This window comes from Beta vulgaris, chromosome 6 (genome assembly GCF_026745355.1).
Source record: "Beta vulgaris subsp. vulgaris cultivar EL10 chromosome 6, EL10.2, whole genome shotgun sequence".
Taxonomy (NCBI): domain Eukaryota; kingdom Viridiplantae; phylum Streptophyta; class Magnoliopsida; order Caryophyllales; family Amaranthaceae; genus Beta; species Beta vulgaris.
In genome coordinates this window covers 64,877,714-64,900,303 of record NC_079207.1, presented here as the reverse complement: position 1 = coordinate 64,900,303, position 22,590 = coordinate 64,877,714, and the positions used below count along the sequence as shown (strand labels likewise).

General features: G+C 36.6%; 2 protein-coding genes across 3 annotated transcripts; both read left to right on the top strand.

Moving 5' to 3' along the window:
* The first annotated feature begins 473 nt into the window (after positions 1 to 473).
* On the top strand, positions 474 to 7,430 carry LOC104897474 (RNA polymerase II C-terminal domain phosphatase-like 3). Its single transcript, XM_010684357.4, has 12 exons — positions 474 to 1,503; positions 1,689 to 1,821; positions 1,953 to 2,008; positions 2,105 to 2,165; positions 2,262 to 3,656; positions 4,011 to 4,652; positions 4,760 to 4,906; positions 5,002 to 5,270; positions 5,397 to 5,508; positions 5,855 to 6,112; positions 6,270 to 6,316; positions 6,442 to 7,430. The coding sequence occupies exons 1-12, from the start codon at positions 929 to 931 to the stop codon at positions 6,503 to 6,505; spliced, it is 3,759 nt and encodes a 1,252-aa protein (XP_010682659.2). The 5' UTR covers positions 474 to 928; the 3' UTR covers positions 6,506 to 7,430.
* Positions 7,431 to 11,212: 3,782 nt separating this feature from the next.
* Positions 11,213 to 22,098, top strand: LOC104897472 (hypothetical protein). 2 transcript variants are annotated; one of them, XM_010684356.4, is made up of 17 exons: positions 11,214 to 11,933; positions 12,028 to 12,272; positions 13,965 to 14,040; positions 14,166 to 14,207; positions 14,288 to 14,350; positions 14,981 to 15,030; positions 15,123 to 15,150; positions 15,437 to 15,511; positions 15,631 to 15,741; positions 15,819 to 15,879; positions 17,124 to 17,240; positions 17,377 to 17,498; positions 17,659 to 17,728; positions 19,172 to 19,213; positions 20,153 to 20,193; positions 20,836 to 20,962; positions 21,355 to 22,098. In XM_010684356.4, the coding sequence occupies exons 1-17, from the start codon at positions 11,505 to 11,507 to the stop codon at positions 21,435 to 21,437; spliced, it is 1,782 nt and encodes a 593-aa protein (XP_010682658.2). In that variant the 5' UTR covers positions 11,214 to 11,504; the 3' UTR covers positions 21,438 to 22,098. The 2 variants fall into 2 exon arrangements, with proteins under 2 accessions (XP_057251422.1, XP_010682658.2); XM_057395439.1 differs by lacking the exon at positions 15,123 to 15,150 and having other exon boundaries at positions 11,213 to 11,933; positions 14,981 to 15,063; positions 15,436 to 15,511.
* Positions 22,099 to 22,590: the final 492 nt, after the last annotated feature.

Genomic DNA, 22,590 nt, shown 5'->3' with positions numbered 1-22,590 from the left:
ACTTATAGTCAACGTGGGCTTAGATTTATTTTCTAGTCGATAACGTCATACCTACCTAATTATTTTTTTATCTCAATACTACATCGTCCATAAATAATAAAACATATTTGCAAGACAACTTCCAACGTAAAAACCAACTTGTTATTCTTCGAACGAAACTAATCCTATCCCATCCCATCCCACCCAAACCTACAAACACAAATCAAACCCGAACAAATAAAAAGGAGAGACCCAAACACAATTGACCTAAAACAACATAACACAAATTCACAAATTCAATCCAAATGACGTTTCTCCCACCTCTATTTGTGCTATTAGTTAGTACTACTTCCCTTCCTAGTCGGTAATGTATACAACATAAAAGAAAGTACTAAAAAGATTCACATATTTTAATCTTGGATCGATGACGTGTACGGTGTAGATCAAAAGTAGTACACTTATATCCTTTATTTAAATCTCTTAATTTTACATCGTCAAAATTAAATCAGTGTATTTAGTATCATCATCAACGTCATAGTATTTTTCCTCTATCTTTTTGCTTTCGACTCTTTGTTTTTCTTTCTCGATCTCCAATTTCATTATCAAGATCATCAACAATTTTTTTCTGATAAAGTTCGTCAAATCTTCATCTGTATTATTATCATCATCATCAAAGTTAATCATATGCGACGAATTATAACAACTTTCGCAAATCTGGAACCCTAATTTCTTGATTTTGAACAAAGAAAATATTGTAGATCTAAGTTAAAAAAAAAAAAAATCAAACATCGCGATTTCTTTTTTTATTTAATTTTCTGGTTACAAATCAGAAATCTTGTTATATAAAGTGTAGATCGTGAGATTTGATATAGGATTAGAGAACACGAAACCCTAGATTTCGCCGATTTCGCGGATTTCGCCGATTTTGATATTGATAGGAGAGAGAAAAATGAAAGTATCAGGTGGTGAAGATGGTGATATTCCAGAATCAGACGCCATTGTTGAGATGAAACATCAATCAAAGACTACGACGACAACGACGACAACGATAACATCGGATTCATCGAATAAAAAAGATAATAACAGTTATTGGATGAGAGATCTGTACAAGTATTCATCGTACAGAGGATATGGCGCTGCGTCAGGTTTATACAATTTAGCATGGGCGCAAGCAGTACAGAATAAGCCATTGAATGAGGTACTTGTTGAGCTGGATGATAAGAAAAACAATAAAAATGCAAGTACTGATGATACTAGTGTTAATAAGGAACAAGGTGAAGTACAACAACATTGTGTTGAAAGTAAAGAGGTTTTTGAGGTGGTTGACAGTGAGAAAGAAGAAGGAGAATTGGAAGAAGGCGAAATCGATTTTGATTCTGATGATACTGGTAATAATCATAATAGTAATGGTAATAAAGTTCAGGATGATTTTGGTGGATTGGAGATGGATGATGGTGAGTTGGAGAATCAAGTGTCTTCTATTCGTAAAGTTCTTCATAATGTTACTGTTGCTGAAGCTCATAAGTAAGTGTGTCTCTTTTGGTTTTTAATTATTCGAACATTGTGATGTCATTTAGCTTAGTTGGTACAGTCTTGTGTGGGATAGAATAGAATCCCGTCTACATTAGTGCACTTAGTTCATTTACACTAATAAAGAATTTTTCGAACATTGTAATTATTGTTGATTTTGATGTTTTTTTGGTGTTTAGATCATTTGATATTGTGTGTGCTCGATTGAGGACTTCTTTGGAGACGTTGAGAGAGTTGGTTTTGCATACATGGTTTCCTTCCAAAGACGCGCTCATTCAACAAGCTTTTGCTGCAATTCAGTGTGTATACTCTGTAAGCAAAACCTTTCGTTCTCGAATTGATGTTGAAATTTACCTGAGCTTGCCTAAGGTGGTGGTAAAGATGGTAATCGATTGTTTTCGAGTTTGGATGGGGGACATTGTAATGGTTTGCTATTTGTACAGGTTTACAGTTCTATGAGCCCTACCTTAAGAGATCAGAATAAGGATAGGATGTCAAGGTCTTGTCTTGTTCCCATTATTGCTTCAGTTATATGATTAATGAACGAGGCTTTGTTTTCCCTGTCTTTAATATTACCTTTCAATCTTTAATGTAGGTTGCTTACTTCTGTCATGGACCTTAGTTCTGTTCTTTTTACACCGGAACAGAGGAAAGAGGTTGGTTCTATTGCATTGGTTTTTCCCCATCAATCATATATCTAGTTGGTTGTCAATTGTAGTTTATGCAAGTCTGACAAGTTATGTTTCGATTAGGTGGAGGGTATGATTACCTCTGTTAACCCCCCGATTGTTCCAGTGAAACCCAAGTCGAGGGACAGGCAGGAAGAATTGCCTGTTACAGAGAAGGCTATCCTCACCGATTCTAATACATTGACTGTGAATACTGGTGACAATAAGTCAGACTTATTGAAGAAAGTGGGACCCGAATTGTCTGTTTATCAGTCGGAAAAAAAGAACACTGACATTTTATCAGAAGCAATGAGACATTTTCCGTCTAGCTTAAAGGTCAGAAGCAGTTTCGGCCCTCTGCTTGATCTCCATAAAGTTCATGATGAAGACAGCCTTCCATCTCCTACCAGCAAGACAATGCCTTCCTTGCCTTTCTTTGAAACGGCTCCTCCTCGAGTAGTGCATGGTTTGCAGAAATCTGGTGTGCACCCTTATGAAACTGAAGCAGTGAAAGCTGTGTCAAGCTACCAACAAAGATTTGGTCGGAGTACATTCTTAGCAACGGACATGCTTCCCAGTCCAACTCCTTCTGAAGATGGCAATGAAGGAGGAGCTGATGACTCTAATGAAGAGGTTTCTAGTTCTAGTGCCTATACTAATGTTGTTAGTAGGACAACAAATTCCTCTGTAGTGCCACAACCAGTTGTTTCTTCTGCTGCTTATACAAGTAGTTCAACCATGCAAGGGGTGATCAGTGGTACTAGTGCTGAGAGTTCTAGTGTCGGGTCTTCTCCTTCACTGCGAGCCTCAGCAAAGAGCCGAGATCCTAGGCTTCGGCATCTTAATCCTAATTTTGGCTCGTTAGACCTTAGTTTTTGTCCGTCTCCTATGGTTCCCAGTTCAGCATCTAAATTGGAGCCGCTAGGGGAAATTATGAAATCAAAGAAGACCAAGGCACTTGAGGGGCGCCTTCTGGATGGTCCTACTGCCAAGAGACCAAGAAATGGCCTGGAAACTGAAGATATGTCCATGAATGCAAATCAAGTAAAAACTCTCCAGGGAAGTACTCGAATGGAGACTTCTAGTTCTAGTATTTTGGGACCACAATCTTCCAGCAGAGGACTCTTGGGCCCAGCTATTGATCCTCGGAAACCAGGAAGTGGTACCGTTTCCTCCGGGATTACTACAAACAATCCTAGCATGGCAGTAAATAAAACGGCAAAGCCCTCAATGAATGTCAGTGGTTCTCCGTCCTTGCAGTCACTGTTGAAAGACATTGCAGGGAATCCAGGAGCATGGATGAATATTATTAAGGAGCAGAACAAATCCAGTGAACCTTTACAAAGTGTGTCACATTCAATGAACTCAAATTCAATATTAGGAGCAGCACCCTCTGCTATTGCTGTTCCACCTATATCATCTGGGGTGGGACAGACAAGTGCAGGATTGCTTCAGGTCCCTTCTCCGAAAGTGGTCACGGTGAGATTTTCTTGGACTTCTTGAGAAACAAATTTTTTTTTTTGAAGAGCTTTATTTGCTGCCTTTGTGATTTGCCATGTGACTTCTGCTCCCAGTACTAGCAATATCTTGGTTTGTATGTGAAGAGTTACATGTACATAGTTACCTATTATGTTTTGAGAGAATACATAATGTACAGTGGTTTTATTAGCTCGTTTACTCTCAGAAAGTGTTTCTTCTGCATGTTGCTTTTGGATTACTATGTCATTCTTGCTAGCTTTTCCTCTGACCCTTTTTCTGGAGGCTTTTGGAATCTTCCCTTAACAATTGAGGCTAACTTGCTGTAAACATGATGTAAACATGATGTAAATGCAGAGCTCACAGGATGATTCGGCAAAACTTCGCATGAAACCCCGTGACCCTCGTCGTGCCCTGCATGCCAATATGGCCCAAAGGACTGGCAGTTCTGTGCCAGAACAGCCTAAGGTAAATGGAGTACACAACACAACAACACAAGGACTCCAGGAGAATATCAATGCTCAAAGATATGTTAATGGAACGAGTCCAAGTGCTGCGTCATCTCAGACCCCAATCCTACCTGATATAACTAAGCAATTTACAAAGAACTTGAAAAACATTGCTGACATTATTTCTTCCCCACAAACGTCAAGTATACAGTCTCCGCTAGCAGTAAGTTCTTTGTCGGCGCAAGCTAATTCGGATACGACAAGTATTAGTTCTGGTGGACAAGCAAGTTGTAGTTCTGGTGGACCCGTGATTACTGGTAATCAGCGTACTGTGTGTGCATTGAGGCCCGAAGAAGTTGTCTCGGGCCGTCCACAATCACAGAACAATTGGGGAGATGTTGAGCATCTCTTTGACGGATATGATGATCAGCAAAAGGCAGCTATTCAACAAGAGAGAGCTAGAAGGCTTGATGAGCAGAACAAAATGTTTGCTGATCGCAAGTTGTGTCTTGTGCTGGATCTGGATCACACGCTTCTTAATTCAGCAAAGGTGAGTTTTTTGCTTAAGGTTATAGTATACTATATAACTCTGCCATTGTTAATATAATTGGCACTATTGACATTACATAGATGATAATGTGATTCTGTTTCTCACAGTTTTCAGAGGTAGATCCTGTGCATGATGAAATTCTGAGGAAGAAAGAGGAACAAGATCGTGAAAAGCCTCGACGACATCTCTTTCGTTTTCCACATATGGCAATGTGGACAAAATTACGACCTGGTATTTGGAATTTCTTAGAGAAGGTATGTGAATTGTCAACAATTATAGGGGTATTCTTTACTGGCTGGAGTTTTAAACGCAGCTTCAGGGACCTTAAGTGATCTTTCTGTTTTTCCAGGCTAGTAAGCTTTTTGAACTGCATCTCTATACCATGGGGAACAAGTTGTATGCCACTGAAATGGCAAAAGTGCTTGATCCAAAGGGAACTCTATTTGCTGGACGAGTTATCTCACGGGGTGATGATGGGGATCCTATTGATGGTGATGAGAGGGTACCGAAGAGCAAGGATTTAGAGGGTGTTATGGGTATGGAATCTTCTGTTGTAATAATAGATGATTCTGCTAGAGTTTGGCCACATAACAAGCTAAACTTGATAGTCGTGGAAAGGTGAGTGAGATCAACTATATAAGCAAACTAGGACGTCCACACTCCATTTTGGATGTCTTTCTTTTATTGAAGTCATTAGTAATGTTTTTTTTATGTATCCACCTCACATATTATTTTCGCCCACAGGTATACTTACTTTCCTTGTAGTAGGAAACAATTTGGGCTCCCAGGACCTTCACTTCTTGAGATTGATCATGATGAGAGACCAGAAGAGGGAACTCTGGCATCTTCTTTGGCAGTAAGTCTAGTCAAAAGCTACTATAGATTTTTGTGTGTAATCTGTTAGCAATTTTTGAGGTTACGGAATACGAGGGGTGGAGAACGGTGGGGAGAGGAGGAAAGCCGTGTGCTTCCGTTCTCCAGTTCCCGTTGCAAATCTTTCCAATAGTGGAAGGATTTGGCTCATTAAGGGGTAAGAAAAGGGATCCCTTCTATTCCCTTCCTGATTCCATATCTAATTAAGCGAAAATAGATTTCTTACTCTTGCTCTCTTTACCTGCACTCTAAGTTCCTTTATCGGAACACGCACTAATAGAGACGAGAAAGATTTGCAAAAGGTCTTTATGTACTTGTATGTGAAACAGGTCATTGAGAAAATACACCAAAACTTTTTCTCTCACAAGTCCCTGGATGATGTGGATGTGAGAAATATATTGGGAGCTGAGCAGCGGAAGATTCTTGCTGGTTGCCGAATCTTGTTTAGCAGGGTTTTCCCTGTTGGGGAAGCTAATCCCCATTTACACCCACTTTGGCAGACGGCAGAGCAGTTTGGTGCTGTGTGCACCAATCAGCTAGATGAACAAGTTACCCACGTAGTGGCAAATTCTTTAGGGACTGACAAGGTATTGTTTTTATTAATCTCTTACAGGTCTTCGATTATGAGATTGCTAATAAAGAATCTTTCTGCATAGTTGACTCATTCAAGCAGAAATTATATGTTGCACTCCCTTTTATTTCACATTTTGCCAATACGCCCTGATTGTGTTAAATCTGGAACAGGTTAATTGGGCTCTGTCAACTAAAAGATTTGTTGTACACCCTAGCTGGTGAGAATCACAGCCTTTTACCTGCTCGAGTTTATTATTAGTAGTAGTAGTCACTAGTTTATAATTCTTTTTTTTTATGATTAATGTTATTACATGGACTTCTGATGCCTGAAACTGCACAACAGGGTTGAAGCTTCTGCATTGCTTTACAGAAGGGTTAATGAGCAAGACTTTGCCATCAAAACTTGAACAGCTACGACTCATCCTGCTATAGGTTGAGTCTTTGAGAACAGAAACCATTAAGTGCAAATTTTGAGATTCAATAGGTAGCCTACATTCATGAAATGGCTGGAACTAGGGTGAACCTTACCTTAGAGGCTTAGACTTCCCTCATTTGCCAGTGAGTGCGATTGTAATCTTCATGGTGAGTAGCCCTAGTTTTCACTTTTCACCCCCTAATATTTTGCTCGACGTTTGGGATGATTGGATCCCTCGAGATTTGGAACCAGATTCTTGATGGGAGTATCTTCTGTTGGGGGTGGCTGTGCTAGCCGAGGAGGAAAGGATTCCACAGCAAAGGTTATAACTCAGGAAGTAGTAACAGGCTAACGGCTTAGACCTTTGATTTTACGTGGCATGGTCCAATGGTAGTGGGATGGTGGTAGCCTTGGTGGATGAATCAGTTTCATGGCTCACAAGAGGTTGATCTCAGAGGTCAATGTTGACTGTTGAGTCTTGCAAATATGACACTACGGAGGTGTTTTTGTTTGCTGAGGTTGTTACAAAAGTATGAAAATCCAGAGTGCATAATTGGAAGCTGGCCAAAACGATTGCTCTACTAAGGTCAAAATATAAATTGGAATGAACTAACTATATGAACTACGAAAAAGAACAAACACGAAAAAATCATTTTTTGAGGAAATGTGGACATTATAAAAGATTTTTTGGACCAAAATTGTGAGTTTAAAGTAAATCTGAATTGGTATGGCGGACTGGGTGGGGTGTGTCATACTATAATTGCAATATGCAAGTTTGTGAAGTTTCCATTTTAGGTAACCTCGTAGATAGAGGATATAGGAAAAGTAACAAAAGGTGAACTTTTCTTTCCTATTGTTTTTGATCTTATTTTGTTCCTTGGAAGCCTTTGAGAATATATCATCAAAGAATTCAGATATATTACACTGACCAACTACTCGAGAATGATTTAAAACGAATTCTTTGATTTTGATCTTCCAGATTTCCCCTGGTTTGCTGTTGACATTAGAATTGATCTAATTGAAGAATTTAGTATAATGTCTTATGGATTGCTTCAAGTTGGAGTCACTGCGAAAATGAAATTTAGTATAGTCTTAATATGCAAATATCAAAGGGAATGTGAACCTTGAACATGTTGGTAAAAGTAGATTGACAGTATTTACTCCATTAATGACTACTTATCTGAAATGGTCTTAGAGGCTGTTGTTTTTTTTGATTCATATGAGCAACGAAGGTGGTACAAAGTACAAAGAAGAGAAGGGGGAAGTTGGACTTGTGACTTATCATTCACATCACCTCAATGTTAATTACTAGACAAAGACATTCTTGATTCTTAAAGGCTATTGTTCATACTCGATAGTAACAACAGGCAGTGGGCAGTGTGGTTGTACTTGCTAAAAGTCAGGTCCTATGTTTCTTCTTTTAATGGTAAAATTACTAAAAACAGGTAAAATTTGTGATGAAATTGTACAGTCACATGAACCGGATGTTGAAACTTTTTTTACCTTAAATTCACATCATATAATTTCGTTACAGTGAGTTCCCTACTTTTGTAAGGTTTCATAACTTACAAGAAGTTGGAATTTTGAAGATGCTAAAATTACTTAGGCTCCGTTTGGTAGGGCGTAAAACATTTTCAGTGTAAAATGATTTTCATGAAAAACAATTTACAATGGAAAATACAATTCCAAAATTAGTTTTCCGTTGTTTGGTTTGATGTAATAAAAATAATGAAATCAAAGGAAAATGAAAGGGAAAGTAAGGAGGTAGTGAGAAGAGTGTACAAGAGAGATAAGGAAAATAGTTTTCCCTTCATTTGGAAAGGAAAATGGTTTTCCATCATTGGGAGAGTAAATTTACCCCAAAGGAAAATGGTTTTACACTCTTTTGCCAACCAAACAATGTAAAACTGAAAATAGAGGAAAACAATTTTTCGGGAAAACGTTTTACGCCCTACCAAACGGAGCCTTAATGTTTCCACATCAATGCACTAAATTTACTTTAAATGTTCATCTTTGTGGGTAGAGAGGGCAAAAAAGAATTGATCAAAATTTACTTAAATGCGACAAGTATGTTCTTTCCTTGAATATGTTTTGTTCATCTAATGAGTACGAGGCTGACTCGATAGACAATTCATCCTTAAATGTAAAAATGCAAAGATTTCCTAAATTAGGTAAAAGTTAGAAAGTGGCCATTTAAAATAGCAAGTCTTAAGTGGACTTAACTCACAACAATTTATTGTGAACTTAAATTGGTTATATTAATCATTATAGCAGAAAATTGATTAAATCATACAAAAATTTTATATCATATAGAATCTGACTATTAGATAAAAACTTATTATATCAAATAAAAACTTATTATATCAAATAAAAACTGACTATATCATACAATATTCTAGTGCAGAGTAAATTATTATGCATGGACTATTCATTTTTTATATTATAATAGAAGAAATTCATACTACATGGTCATGTGATTTTTTATATACTACCTCCGTTTTCTAAATATCTTCCCTCTTTCTGTTTAAGTGCGTTTTCAAAAGATCTTCCTTCTTTCACTCTATTCCTTATTTGAATTTTTTTCCCTTTTTACCTTCTCATGTTCCTATTATATGGTCCATCATTACATTATTAATTCAATTTTACTCCCTTTCTCTCTCCTACTTTAACCTCTTTTTATTTGTTTATTTATTTTAACCCCCTTTCTCTCTCCTACTTTACCCACCACACACCCCACACAAATTAGCTCTCATTGGTATTTGTAGTTATAGTAACAAGGAAGATCTTTAGGAAACAGAGGTAGTAATAATAATCAGTTCATATTTATGACAAAAAGTTTTAACTTTACGATTGAGACATTCTATTTTGAAAAAAAAAAATACAAATACAAACAAAGGGCTAAAGGAACAATTTAGTTTTTTTTTTTACATGTCACTTAAACTATCATGCTTGTACCAATTCGAACAAGTTTTATGAAGCAATATGTCTACTAAAATCATTTTGTTCCCTCTAAAAATTAATTAATTAATTTTTTGTATAGGACACTCTTAAATTAAATTGAACATATATTTTAAAATGAAAAAGTCCACAAAAGTTAATTGACGAATCATATTTTTCTGACGGATCATAGTTTCGAAAATAACAGGAACAATTTCAAATAAAATGTTGAAAATGGACTTCACTACTTTAATTTGCTTAGATTGCTTGGCTTTTACAAGATGAAATAAAAGATGATGTATTAATTCCCTACAAAAATGAAGCTATTAAATAATAGAAATAATATTATAGATGTTATCGAAACTTATTTTCTCTAAGATAAGTCGAAATAAGTTGATCAAAATCCTATCTAATTGAAATTATCCATCTAAAATACTCAACAAGAAAAATGCACTTGGTAGTTGGTACATCGCTAAAAATTATACTTCCAAGGATTAATGACTTCCCTAGTAGACCTAACAGTGGGTCGGCATGCCTCGTGTGTAGCCTATTTCGGCCCGTTGATGGGCCAATATGGTCCGATCTCGTTGCTAACATGGCCCGGCCCGCTAGTTTGCGAGTAGGCCATAGACGTGTCGTGACTATAAAAGAAATTAGTGGCCCGTTTTTGGCATGAGTGCGCAGTTGCAAGCCACGTGCATTTTTTTTTGTAAAAGTTGGCCCAGCGCGACATTACTCACACTTATCAGGAAGGATCAAAGTACGACCACTACAATCCATCAGCCCGTGGGCCAGTCTCGATCGTGCACAATTCTATTCCTTATATTGGTTCCATGCACACGTATGGGAAACCAACATCATTATCGAATAAACTTGAATATTTTTCTAACAAAAAGAAACACAATTAGATATGAATGTCCTACTATTCAACCATTATTATGATTTATGTGGAATGAAGAATATAAATTATGTCAAATGGATAAGCAAAATTTATACTCTTATCTAATTATGTATGTAATTCTCTTTAACTACATATTATGTTATAAAAAAAGAAAAATATTTTTGTTAGATTGTCTTCCAAATTGCATTTACTTCAATTTTAAAAAAGAACGAGTACGACATTTATACTTTTTTACAATATTCTAATGCACACAATAAGTTCAATATGAGTCCAATCCGATTTTACGAGCCTATCCCATCCCCTGACACAACAATATCTCTCTCTTCTCACATCATAATATATGTACAAATAGTAATTGTAATCCGTAACCAACCTAATGAACATACTTCTTCCATTTTTTTTTTACCCGCAACACTTTTATAAAGAGGAAATAATTGTGACACAAGGGTTCGTTCGGCATCACTATAAGTTTTCAGTTTTTGGTTTTATGAATATAAAAGTCATATGATATAAGGAGGATAATAAACTTAAAATTAATCATACTTATACTAAACATGTCAATTTTAAAAACTGACAACTAAAAACTGGAAACTACTCTTTCTGGTTTTCATATTTTTGTTTTTGGTTTAAAAAAAAAAAACTGAAAATTGAAAACAGAAAAATATAACGAACAAGTCCTTATATATTTCTTTTCTTTTCTCTCTATATCTCTTTTCAATTATATAGACGATGGACTCTTTTTTTTTTCTTCTCTACCTCTCTCATATCCAAAAACTATATTAGAATTGTTAAAAAAAAAGTGTTGCTGAGTAGAAAGTTTGTAATATAACATGTGCCCATCGCACACACATTAGACAATTTGATGCAAGAAACACACAGTTAATTTTGTTTTTTTTTTACTAGTAACTGCAATATCCAATTCCAATTCAGTAGTAATCACAATCCAATTTTCTTCGCCGGCTCAGGCGGAGGTGTGCATCCAACAACAACAAAAAAACACCACTCTTTTTCCTTCATTCTCTCTCCTCATTCCTCAAATTCTTTCTCATTTTGACGACATTACTGCTTTACTTCCACGTAAATCTAGCACCAAAACAAAAAAAATCAACCACTGAAAAACAACTACAACACACACTAAAACAAACAAAAAAAAATGGATACCAAACGTACAGAAAGTCCGATCTATGCTCGTCGATGGACTTCAGAGCCAAACAATATCACTTCAAATTCTTCTCATCTCTCTGGACGACCACACCATGTGCGCACTTCATCCGCTGCTACCATCGATTCTCCGACTGCATCGCCGACGCGCGGTCACCATGCGCGCACTACGTCTGCTACTACTGGAATGTCGAGTGTTAAGCGCACTCAAAACTTCGCTGCTAGGGCTGCAGCGCAGCGTTTAGCGCAAGTTATGGCTTCTCAAACTACCGACGAAGATGATGATGAAGACGATGATGATGATACTGCTGATATGCGATTTCCGGCACCGGCATTGTCGAGGAATATCATCAATGGTGTTGGAAAGAATGTGGTTTCTTCTAATCGTAAAAGTAGCAGTACTAGATCTTCTTCTCCTGCTGTGAGTTTTTGATTTTTTGTTGAATTGTGGAATTTGATTGCGGAATTAGTTCAGGATTGATTGATTGATTGAATTTTTTTGATTGAGTGGGTAGTCAGCGAGGAATTCAGTTGATGAAATGCCTCCGATTCGAGCGAAATCTAATGGAAGATCAGCTGTTTCTGTTCGATCTGCGGCAGTACCGGCACTGGTTTCGCTATCGAATGCTACTGCATTGAAAGGCCAAGCTTCTCTACCGCCGTTGGATTCACCTTCTGTTGTTACAACATTGAAAAGCCAAGCTTCTCTACCTCCTTTGGATTCTCCTTCTTTTAGGTCTCAGAAAGATAATAGTAAACGGTAATACTAATTTCTCGTCTTATAACTTTGATGGCGGTATACACAAATTTCGAGTCAAAATATATACGACAGGAAATAAAGTAACAAAGAGATTTTATTTCGATAATGTATTGAGTACAATCACTGATAATAGTTAAGTTATTTTAATATAGAATAATAAATTTTTAGTGTCTATGTTGACATGGATGAGATTGTGCTACTGCAGCTAATATTAGTTGATAACTAAGATCAATGTATGTGCTCCGTTTCGATCAGTTATGTTTGGTGCTAACTGCATTTGCATTTGTGATAATATCTGAAATATGTGCAATGTCAATGCTATATTGAATTGTTAAAGGTAGGCTTTGATTGGATGAATTGGACACAACCTTGCTACAGATATTATTAGATAATACAACCTTAAAGATGAGAATTCTACCTTTGATTGCTAAAGATGATAAGTTATCCTTGTTTTTGCTTACACAATCTTGCTAAAACGGAAACTACGGCCTGTAGCTTTTCGAATATGAAATTTTCCTGTTTAATAACTAATGCCATCACACCTACGATTCTACAGTACTATGACACTGTAAGGAAGATACTGGACTCATATTTAGCCTTTTTTTTGTTGTTGTTGTTGAAGACTTGATAGCTAACTCACTTCTTCACCATTAAGAAAAGGGCATGGTGTAGATTATATAGCTAGTATTACTTGCTAAACTTGTCCGAATATAATCGACATATATTGAAGTTTAAACATTTGGAATTCTCAATTCATGTTGCAATGTTCATAATTGTTGATGTAGCAACCACAAGATGCGGTTTATGTAACCACTAAGGGCATGCTTGGATTTGGGGTAATGGATTAAGGGGGTAATAATAACTTAAAACCACCTTAATAAAGGAAAAATGGAGGTAAATTGAGGTGGTTGCAAAGGGATAATGTGATTTTGTTGTGATGAGAAGAAAGGGAAGAAGTTATCACCTCCAAATGAGGGTAGCAATTACTCTAGGGGGTGGTGGGTAACTATTTCCCCCATTGTGAGAGTAACAATTCCCCTATACATTCCTTTTTCTTCCTACCATCACTACCTTATCCCTTTTATCACCACTTCTTCCCCTTCATAATCACTTCTAACCACCTTACTTTCCTTAGTTTGACTTTTTTTTATTACCCCCTTAATGCATTACACTCAATCCAAGCAAGCCTAAGCATGAATACGTTCAAATGTGTAAAGTAAAGTGAGGGTTAGTTTTGGAGGGGTATTGAAATGAGGACTGGCCTCTGTTCCTCTTAAAATGATGTTAATCTTCCTTTTTAGTAGAAATAACTTCTATCGTGAAGTATCTATTTGCAGACAAAAAGGCAATGAAGAGCGTGATACTACGTAAATGCAGCCTAAATATTGTAACTTGTGTCAAGAAGATGGCTTTTGTAATCATAAGTAAATTCGCCCACAAATTTTGGCATCACTTTCCAAATTTATGTCAGCTTTCTTAGAGATTATTGCATTCAAGTACAGTACTGGCCATAGTATCCTGTATTCAGTCTTTACTTTTCTTCGTTTATGTTTCCACATGGTGGCCCTTGCCTAATATACCACTTTGTACAAGCCTTTTTTCTTTTACTTTAGTAGAAACATGTATATGGCAAAACATTGAATGATTTATCATAGTAATAATTAGACTTTGATCAGCTGTTGTCGCTTGCAGATACTTTACAGATATAGGACAAAGTAATTTAAAAATGACAGGACATCAGCAAGATTCTTCTGCGCTTCGAGATGAAGTATGTCATGGTTTTGATTTATATATGCTCAAATTTGTCAATCATGCATCTATATGAAAGAGGGGGAGGATATATGGTCTTGTCTTTTTCAAATTTGGCTTGACTAACACATCTATATTTTGCAGTTTGATATGCTACAAGAGGAGAACAACAGTGTGCTTGCCAAGGTTCATACTCCTGCAACTGGGTTCATCATAATATCTAATCTTTTTCTATTTGGTTTCATGTGTTATTTTCACATCTGCAGCTTAGAGAAGAAGAAGAAAAATATAAGCAAGTAGACGCTAGAATTAAAGAGCTTGAAAAACAGGTTTTTCTTCATTCCTGTTTTATCTGAGAACTTATCTTATTTGTTCGTAACTATTCTTTTACTTGTGTGTTTTATTTTTCATAAAGCATGCATCGCTTGCTACCTGAAACTTGCTTTATCTCCCAATGAAAAAGGCCTCTTTTATTTTTTTCTTGCTTCTCCCTCCAAGCCATATTGGAATACAAGCTGAGATTCTAACCCCTCTTTCCTGTTGGCCTTTTCATGGATCTCATTATGAGAATGTCATTTAAACCCGTAGTCTTTACCTACTTGTTCATTAGTGAATACACTGGATGAATTCTTTTATTCCTGATTCCTTCTCTTTGTGAAGTTTGTTTCTGTTGTGCTTGTTGAACTGTGGTTCCTTATGGTTATAATTTTTCACACCTGCTTACCTTTAGGTATTCTTGCAAACACTTACAGTTAGGCACAAACATCATGTGGCAGTTTGTTCTGGCTTTTGCAATATATCTAGATGCTTCACAATATCTTGATATTGTTTTGTCCTGATCTAACTTTTTGGATGAAGTAAAATTCACTGCCACCTTCATGGCTTCCAACTTTTTCTTTAACTTGATTGAGAGATGCTTGCTGTTGATATGTGATCTCTCAATATCTGTGTTTCTTCAGGTTGCTTCGCTTGGGGACGGAGTATCTCTAGAAGCTAAATTGTTGAGCAGGTACCATGCTGGTCCAATTTTCATGCGTGACCAAATATGGGTTCACTTCTCAATTTTGCATTTTGGTAATCTTGCTTAATTGCTCTCTGCAGAAAAGAAGCAGCATTACGTCAAAGAGAGGTTGTTAAATGTTAACACCATGGTGTTTGTATCTCCTTTTCCCTTTTTTTTCACGAGCTTGCTTTCTGGTTTACTGGTCCTTAAACTGGAAATTTTAGCTAGTAAATGGATTTCCATTTATTGAATGAGGGGGATTTTTGTAGGTTTTATCCAGGAACCTTTGTACATCAACCCCGCCCCCCCCCCCCCCTCCCTCTCTATTTATGAACTTTGTTCTATACTCTTGATTTCCTTACTCTTGATTTCCTTATTCGTATGATATTTATGAAGAGTTCTACTGCTACAGGCTGCACTAAGAGATGATAAGCAATCAAAAGATGCGAATAATAAGGGGATAGATAACCTTCGTTCCGAAGCCAAGGTAAACTGTGATTGTGGCTGAGTTGTTTTGGCACACAATTGCGACAATTAGTTTCTTAATTGCTTGCTGCTACTATTGGTGCTGCATGTGAGCTTATTCTTTTTTTCCTTGTTTTGAAGAATGCTAAACATGAAGTTGAAGCTGCTGCAGTGCGGCTTCAGAGTGCTGAAACTGAAGTTAAATCTCTTCATTCAATGACCGAAAGAATGATTCTGTCGCAGGAAGAGATGGTCTGTTCCAACTATGTACTGCAGAACTTATCACTGATCATATGGAGATTATCTCACTGATATAGTTATCATGACAGGAAGAAGTAGTTCTTAAGAGATGTTGGCTTGCACGTTACTGGGGGTTAGCTGCTCAGCTTGGTAATATGCTGTTATTTTCATGCTTTCTTTTTCTTCTATATTTTGATCATTCTTTATGATTGTAAGAGTACTTAGTTTGTTCCTTTCTTTCTTTTTAATGTTTTTCTTGCTGCATGCATTGCTTTACATTCTGTTCAAAATGAATGATTGGCTTCCTTTCAGGGATTTTGAGGATTCTATTGTTCTCTTGGGCATAGCTTTCTTAAGAGCTAGAATGACTTTTCATGGAAATCCTAGAACTGTTAACTTATCTATGATTATATTCGTGTCAGCTTTCTTTAATACTTTATCAAAATTATAGGACTTGCCTTTGTTTTCTGAATTCAGTATTCTTTTGTCTGCGTTGCCTTGCATCATGACTCTATGAAATAGTTGGGCTTGTTTATAGTAAGAAAATAAAGGCAAATTGATGTCTTCTGGATTTAGACATAACCAAGTATGACCTTGTTACTAAAAGGCTATCAGTTGACCTCAAGGTTTAGTCACCTACAGTATTATATAACAATTAACATTTCTGGCTACCTTAGCAGCAACTCCACCCATATCCTGAAGATCTATATCTTTTTTATGTCTTAACCAAACTACCAGAGCTGGGTCATACAAAATTATTTTAATATGGAAATTCGCAGGCTTATATGTTTGCACTACGCGATCAATGTGCATTTGGTCCATTTGCTTGATCACTGTTGTTGTTTGGGAGGAGTTCCCCACATTAAACGTGTCCATTCAACTAAAGCTAGTGAATACTTTCAATTTGATCGATACTTTTAATAGCTACATTTTTATCTCGCAGCCTTTTGAGGTATTAGGTTTCACAGTTTATCGAACCCAGAGATGGTCATATCATGGTGGGGTGTGTTGTTAAGAGTAATGGAGCCACTTTTTGCAGTTGCTTTATCACAGCTCCAGTAGCATGATGATGTGTTTATTATTAAATTTTACAAAATAATTTACAATTTGCAAGGAGATCCATATGATACAACATGATTGGAGACTGTAATAAGGCCTGCACAAGTGACAAATGCAAGTGGATTTACTGTTTGTAGATTCTAGCTATTGTGCACAACCAGGGTATTTTCTTGATGGACTCCATCCTCAATGATTTAGAGTGTTAGGACCATGCAAGCAGCTAATTTCCTATGTTTTCTTCTCCCTCCCTTAGCAACAAATAGTACAGTTTAGAAATTTTATCAATCAGAAATTTACTTTGCTGGTTCTGACTCCGCTTTCATGCTTTTTGGCAGGTATATGTTCAGATATCGCTACATCCAAGTATGAACACTGGTCTTCATTTGCTCCTCTTCCTTTTGAAGTAGTTATTTCTGCTGGGCAAAAGGCTAAAGAAAAAAGCTGGGAAAAAGGTTCTACCCTAGAATTTGTGTCCCCTAGGCCCTAACATTGTAAAGTTGTGGGAATTTTTTTAGCCCTCTCGTTTGGAGAAGAACGTATTGATTTCTTTACTCATTACTTATTTCTGTCATTGATATGCTTAAACAGATGGTGAAGACTCTGAGAGTAAAAACAAACTTAACCAAGACTTGAATGATTTTACTGGAGAGGGAAACATAGAGAATATGCTTTCAGTTGAAATGGGCTTAAAGGAGCTTGCATCGTTGAAGGTTCCTTCCAGATTATGTTATTTGCTATGATTTTTTGAAGAAAACGCCACTATGTGCAATCTGTTATGACAGTCATTCCTCATCTTTCTTTTACCTTCTTCCCATATGCTGTTAACTTTATTATTCTTCCAAACTTTTGACTCAATTCTAATCTTTGCAGGTGGAGGATTCCATTGCGTATGCATTCGCCCAGCAACGCCGGCCAAATTCTTCTAGATTATCTAACTCAGGTGTACATGATTTACCTGATGACGTTTTTTCATACCTGCTGCGTTGCATCGATCGTGATTTGCTTAATGGCCATCTACGATACAGAAATGTTGTTATTTATACCATGAAAATGTTGTCAAGTGTTCACCTTCCTTTGGAAAGAGGTTTTTCTTTGAGTCATTATTCAGGAATCTAAAAAAAAGCATAAGCTAAATTAAAACGCTGAAGCTCCTCAGAATAGATGGAACCCTTTGGCATTTTCACGCGCTCCTGAAGTAAGCTAAGTGGAAAAGGCTCTGAAAACAGTCAAACACAAGATATTGTACCTGTATGCAATGAAATGTAGGCTTGTTTTGGGTGTTACATTCTAAAATGAGCACCTGGTAATTGTTGCTGGTTGCTTGCACACCAGCAAGATGATTATAAACTTAGGAGAGAGTTCAGCTTGGCATTGGAATAGGAGCCTGTTAATATATTATGTTAGCCATGTACATTGGTGATTTATAAAGGGAGTTTCCTTTTTCCATCCTAGCCTGACAGGGGTTAATACTGAGTATTTGAAATTTTTGTATTTCAATGTATTTGCCAAAGGTTAACTTTATTACCAAAAAGGTTGCTGTAAAATCATATTACGAATCCCTCAATAATCATTATGGCTCTTTATTCGGCCAGTTCTGATAGAAACATGGCTGGTTATTATGCCTGTCAACTGGGTACCTGTTATTATAACTGCCAGATAATCCAGCTTAAGTGGTACTTTGTATATTCATTACATTTTTTTCGTGTTTGTTAGAAGGACCTAATCTAACTGAAGCATAGAGGGTGCAGGCTTACACCAGATGAATGCAGAATAAATTTTATGTTCATTTCTAAGATAATTGAGTTAAGAAAAGCTTGAATTTTCTTGTCATTTTTCATAATTAATGGATGCTGTACTCCTATATTCATCATGTATTGACTATCAAATGCATCCGTTACCACGGCTGTCAAAAGGCAGGGTCACATAAAATATATTGCTGCTTCTTTTATGAAAATTTGTGAATTTGGGATACCTCAAATTATCGTGTATCTTATTTAGTGTGGACTGTGGAAGGTAACTTTTGTTTGAGAGCATATCATTGAAAACTTACTTGGATCAGAGAGTATTTACTTTTTCTCACAAGCATTGATCATGCCTGGAAGTCTGGAATTACAAAAAAACAAAAATTGCTTTTAATCTGTTTATCTGAAAGGAAATTTTCTGCTTATGGGTAAGTCTGAATACATATGGATCTCCCAAGGCATTGCCAATTAGTGGGATCCCTAGATGTTTGTGGTTGTAGTAGTGGTGGTTGTTGAAAAGAAAATACCTTTTTTTACGTGTGTGCTCTATGTGTGGTTATGGGGCATTGAGAATATTTCTGCTTATGTTTGTACTATATTGATTTGCTGTTCCCTCATGTGTCTTTCTTGTTTGCATGCAGATTTTAAATCTCCAGGAGATGCGAAGTATATGGAAGCTTTCGGTATTTTTTTTTGCTTTTTGTCATTTGACTGCTTCTTATTATGCTACTTGGACTCTTCTTTTACCTTAAGTACTGTGTCGAACCTCGACACTGGCATGGTATGAAGAAGACAAATTATTTTGGACCTAAAACATGGAAACTTTTCTATTAATAGCGGAATCTAACACTTGGACACCTACCTGTGTCTAAGTAACTACGCTACTAGAATTATAGACTATAGAACACTACATAGAGGTTGCTGGATGGAACCATACTTCCTTAGGTTTGCGATTTCTTTTATATTTCTTAATATATTTTTTAAAATATCACTAAAAGAGAAATGTGAAGATATCTCTACACATAAAGCCTTTCAGTAACGATTGTTGAAGACATTTTAAGCTCAATAAAAAGGAGTATGCTAAATGATGTAGATTTTATGCTTTGTAAGCTTAACATTTGTATTTGGATTGGATTGTGAAAGTGATCTTTCTCATGCTCATGCACCTTCCATAGATGGTTAGTTGAAAATTTCTTAGAAGCAGGTGTAACTTGTAAGTTCTTCACTTTGCTGCTCTAGTTAGAATTCAAACCTCCATAGATGGTTAGTTGAAAATTTCTTAGAAGCAGGTGTAACTTGTAAGTTCTTCACTTTGCTGCTCTAGTTAGAATTCAATTTGTAAGTTTGATACGTGAGTTTATTGCACATTGTGATTTTAATCTAATTGAATTAATGAATGACACTCTATGGTGCTTCCGCTCTTTGAATTATGCTATCCGATTTTTCGTGATGACTGCTATGAAAAATTCTGCTGAAGCTCTTTCTTATTCATCTAGAAGTAATGTACTTTTTATTTTTTGTTTTGAGTGAGGATGTGACAAGTGAATTTCATAGATGTCATGTACTTATTTAATATATGATTGTGGTAGTTCAATAACTTCCGAATCCTTTTCTGTTGGCAGAGCTAACTCCAGAGGAGTCTGAAGATGTTCTTTTCAAAGAGGTTGGGCTCTTTTCCTTTTCAGCTTTTCTTCACTATAGGCTCTTTCTGTTTTTTAGTTTAGAAGGTAGATGTAATTGATGTTTGAAAGTTCTCTAGGACTGCCAAGTGCCATCTCTTGATCTTTATGACCCCTGCTTCGTTTATATCTATTGTTTTTTACAGTAAACTGTTAAACAGTAGTTGCACCATGCTCATATTATTAAGGAGGAGGATTGTGTACATGATCAATGGTGACATCAACTTTTACAATCTTAATAGTATTCGTTTAAGTTGGAACTATTTAGTATTGGTGTTCATTGATCTTGTTACATCATACTGTGGGCCTCTCAGTACCAGTCCTTCAGCCAAACACTTGTTCTGTCATGTGCCTCTCCTCAACTTCTGGTTGTGTTTGTGGCCACATTATTGGCAGCAAGCTAATGATCTTAGATATTTATGCTGTTCAAAATTTGTAAATTTAAGCTTTAAAAAGGATCAAATAAAGTTGCATAAAGTGCTTAATGGATCTCATCATAGTGACAATAATAGACTGGGATCCAGGAACTAAGAGATGACCTTTGTGGTTTCAGCTTCAGCTGTAGGTTATCCAGTTTCTTCTGATGTCAATTTAAGGTTATACGCTTTTGAATGTTGGATGAATAGGCATGGCTAACTTACTTTTGGAGAAGAGCTCTAAACGTGGGTATAGAGAAGGATACTGCCAAAGAAAGGCTTCAATTTTGGATTGGCCGAAGCAGACATTCACCAACTTCACATGATGCAGTTGATGGTACTTATTCTTATCTGGTCTCTTTACAGTGAACACTGATAATCCATTTTAAATTGAAAAAATATGTAAATTGAAAAAAATATGCAATTATTTACAATTGAGCTTTGTGGCTCGTGGGATCGCTTGTTTGTCCATGTTTGGGTGTGGACGTGCCGGTGTTTTTAGATGTGGGCCTGTAATTTGATAAATTTCTCATAAAATCACAGACGGCTGTCCACCTCGCAAGCTTGTGCTGTTATTTCATCACAAAATGTTGTAAAATTGGCTAAGAAACTCTTTTTGGGTTGTTTGCCTACCTGCAAAAAGATTCATGATTGATACCAAGTGATCTGAGCTGACTATCAGAGCAACATATGTTTTCTAATTTGATTCATTTGATGCCACTTACTCAGTTGATCAAGGTTTAACGGAGCTGAGGAAATTAGGGATTGAACGTCGACTCTGGGAAGCATCTCGCAGAGAAAATGATGTATGATGCATGCCACTGCATAAGTTACACGTATTTTCTACTACCACCCGAGATCTCTGTATTTGCTTTTGCTATCTTATAGAGTTTGTGTAATTCAGCTCCTATAGATGTAGTTATGTACATAGCTTAATTTTGTCCTGTCTGCTGGGTCATCCCTGTTCTGTTCTTGGGATTCTGGCATTCTACATGTTATATACTTGTACTTACCTTTTACTAGACCCAACATTTCTACCTCGAATGTAATACATAGTTTCCAGCAAGTGCAAAATCTGAGTTAAGAAACCCCAATCATTTTGTTCTTGAGACCAAAGCTGTTCGTGTTAAGCCCTCAGATCAAAGGAATGAAGCTTAGGAAGCAGTTCCGCACACGAGATGAAGGGGCCTAAGTTAAATGTGGCTTCACAGAAGAAAAAAAAGGGAGCTGGAAACACTCCTTGAGGATATTTTTTGTTTAGGGACGTTGCAAAGACTTCTCTTTTCTCAGAATCACATTATACTAGCCAATCGCCAGAGCAGAGTACTGGTCCTGGAGCTTCTCTAAGTAGTGACTGTCGGCACTCGAGTCTTCTAGTTGTGGATCTCACATAAGTAGACGGGTGAGTGATGTTTCTTAAAGAGATGAAGTAGGTACTGTGTTTCTTAATTGGATTGTGCAATGATGACTTTTCCTTTGTTTCTCTGTTTTGAATTTGCCTGGTCTTAACTCACAACATAACAGCAAAAGCCAAGGGAGTAAAGAGCAGTTTTGGTACATGGGGCCATCAAGCCATGTGCAGCATTGCCATTTCCCATGTACTACTAGTAGTTAGTACTTAGTATTACAAACAAAAAGTCTTGTGTTTTGCTAGTAGGAGACTAGTAGCTGCCTCATAGTTAATAGGCATGCATATGCAAAGTAGCTGCTGCAGCTTCAGCCACTCGAGTTTGCACAGTTTGATTAGATGGAAGGGTGGATATGTTAAATTTTTTGAATATCTTGATTTACACTGACAGATTATGCAATTAACACTTTTGGTCTGATTTCAGGCACCTAACAACCAATATGATTACAATTTTGTTTGCTATATGATTTTTTTGTCAGTGTTTCGGTTGAGTTTTGACTTCTACACGTTGTCAAATCTGACATTGTGCTTGGCAAACGAGGTATCTTTTTAACTTT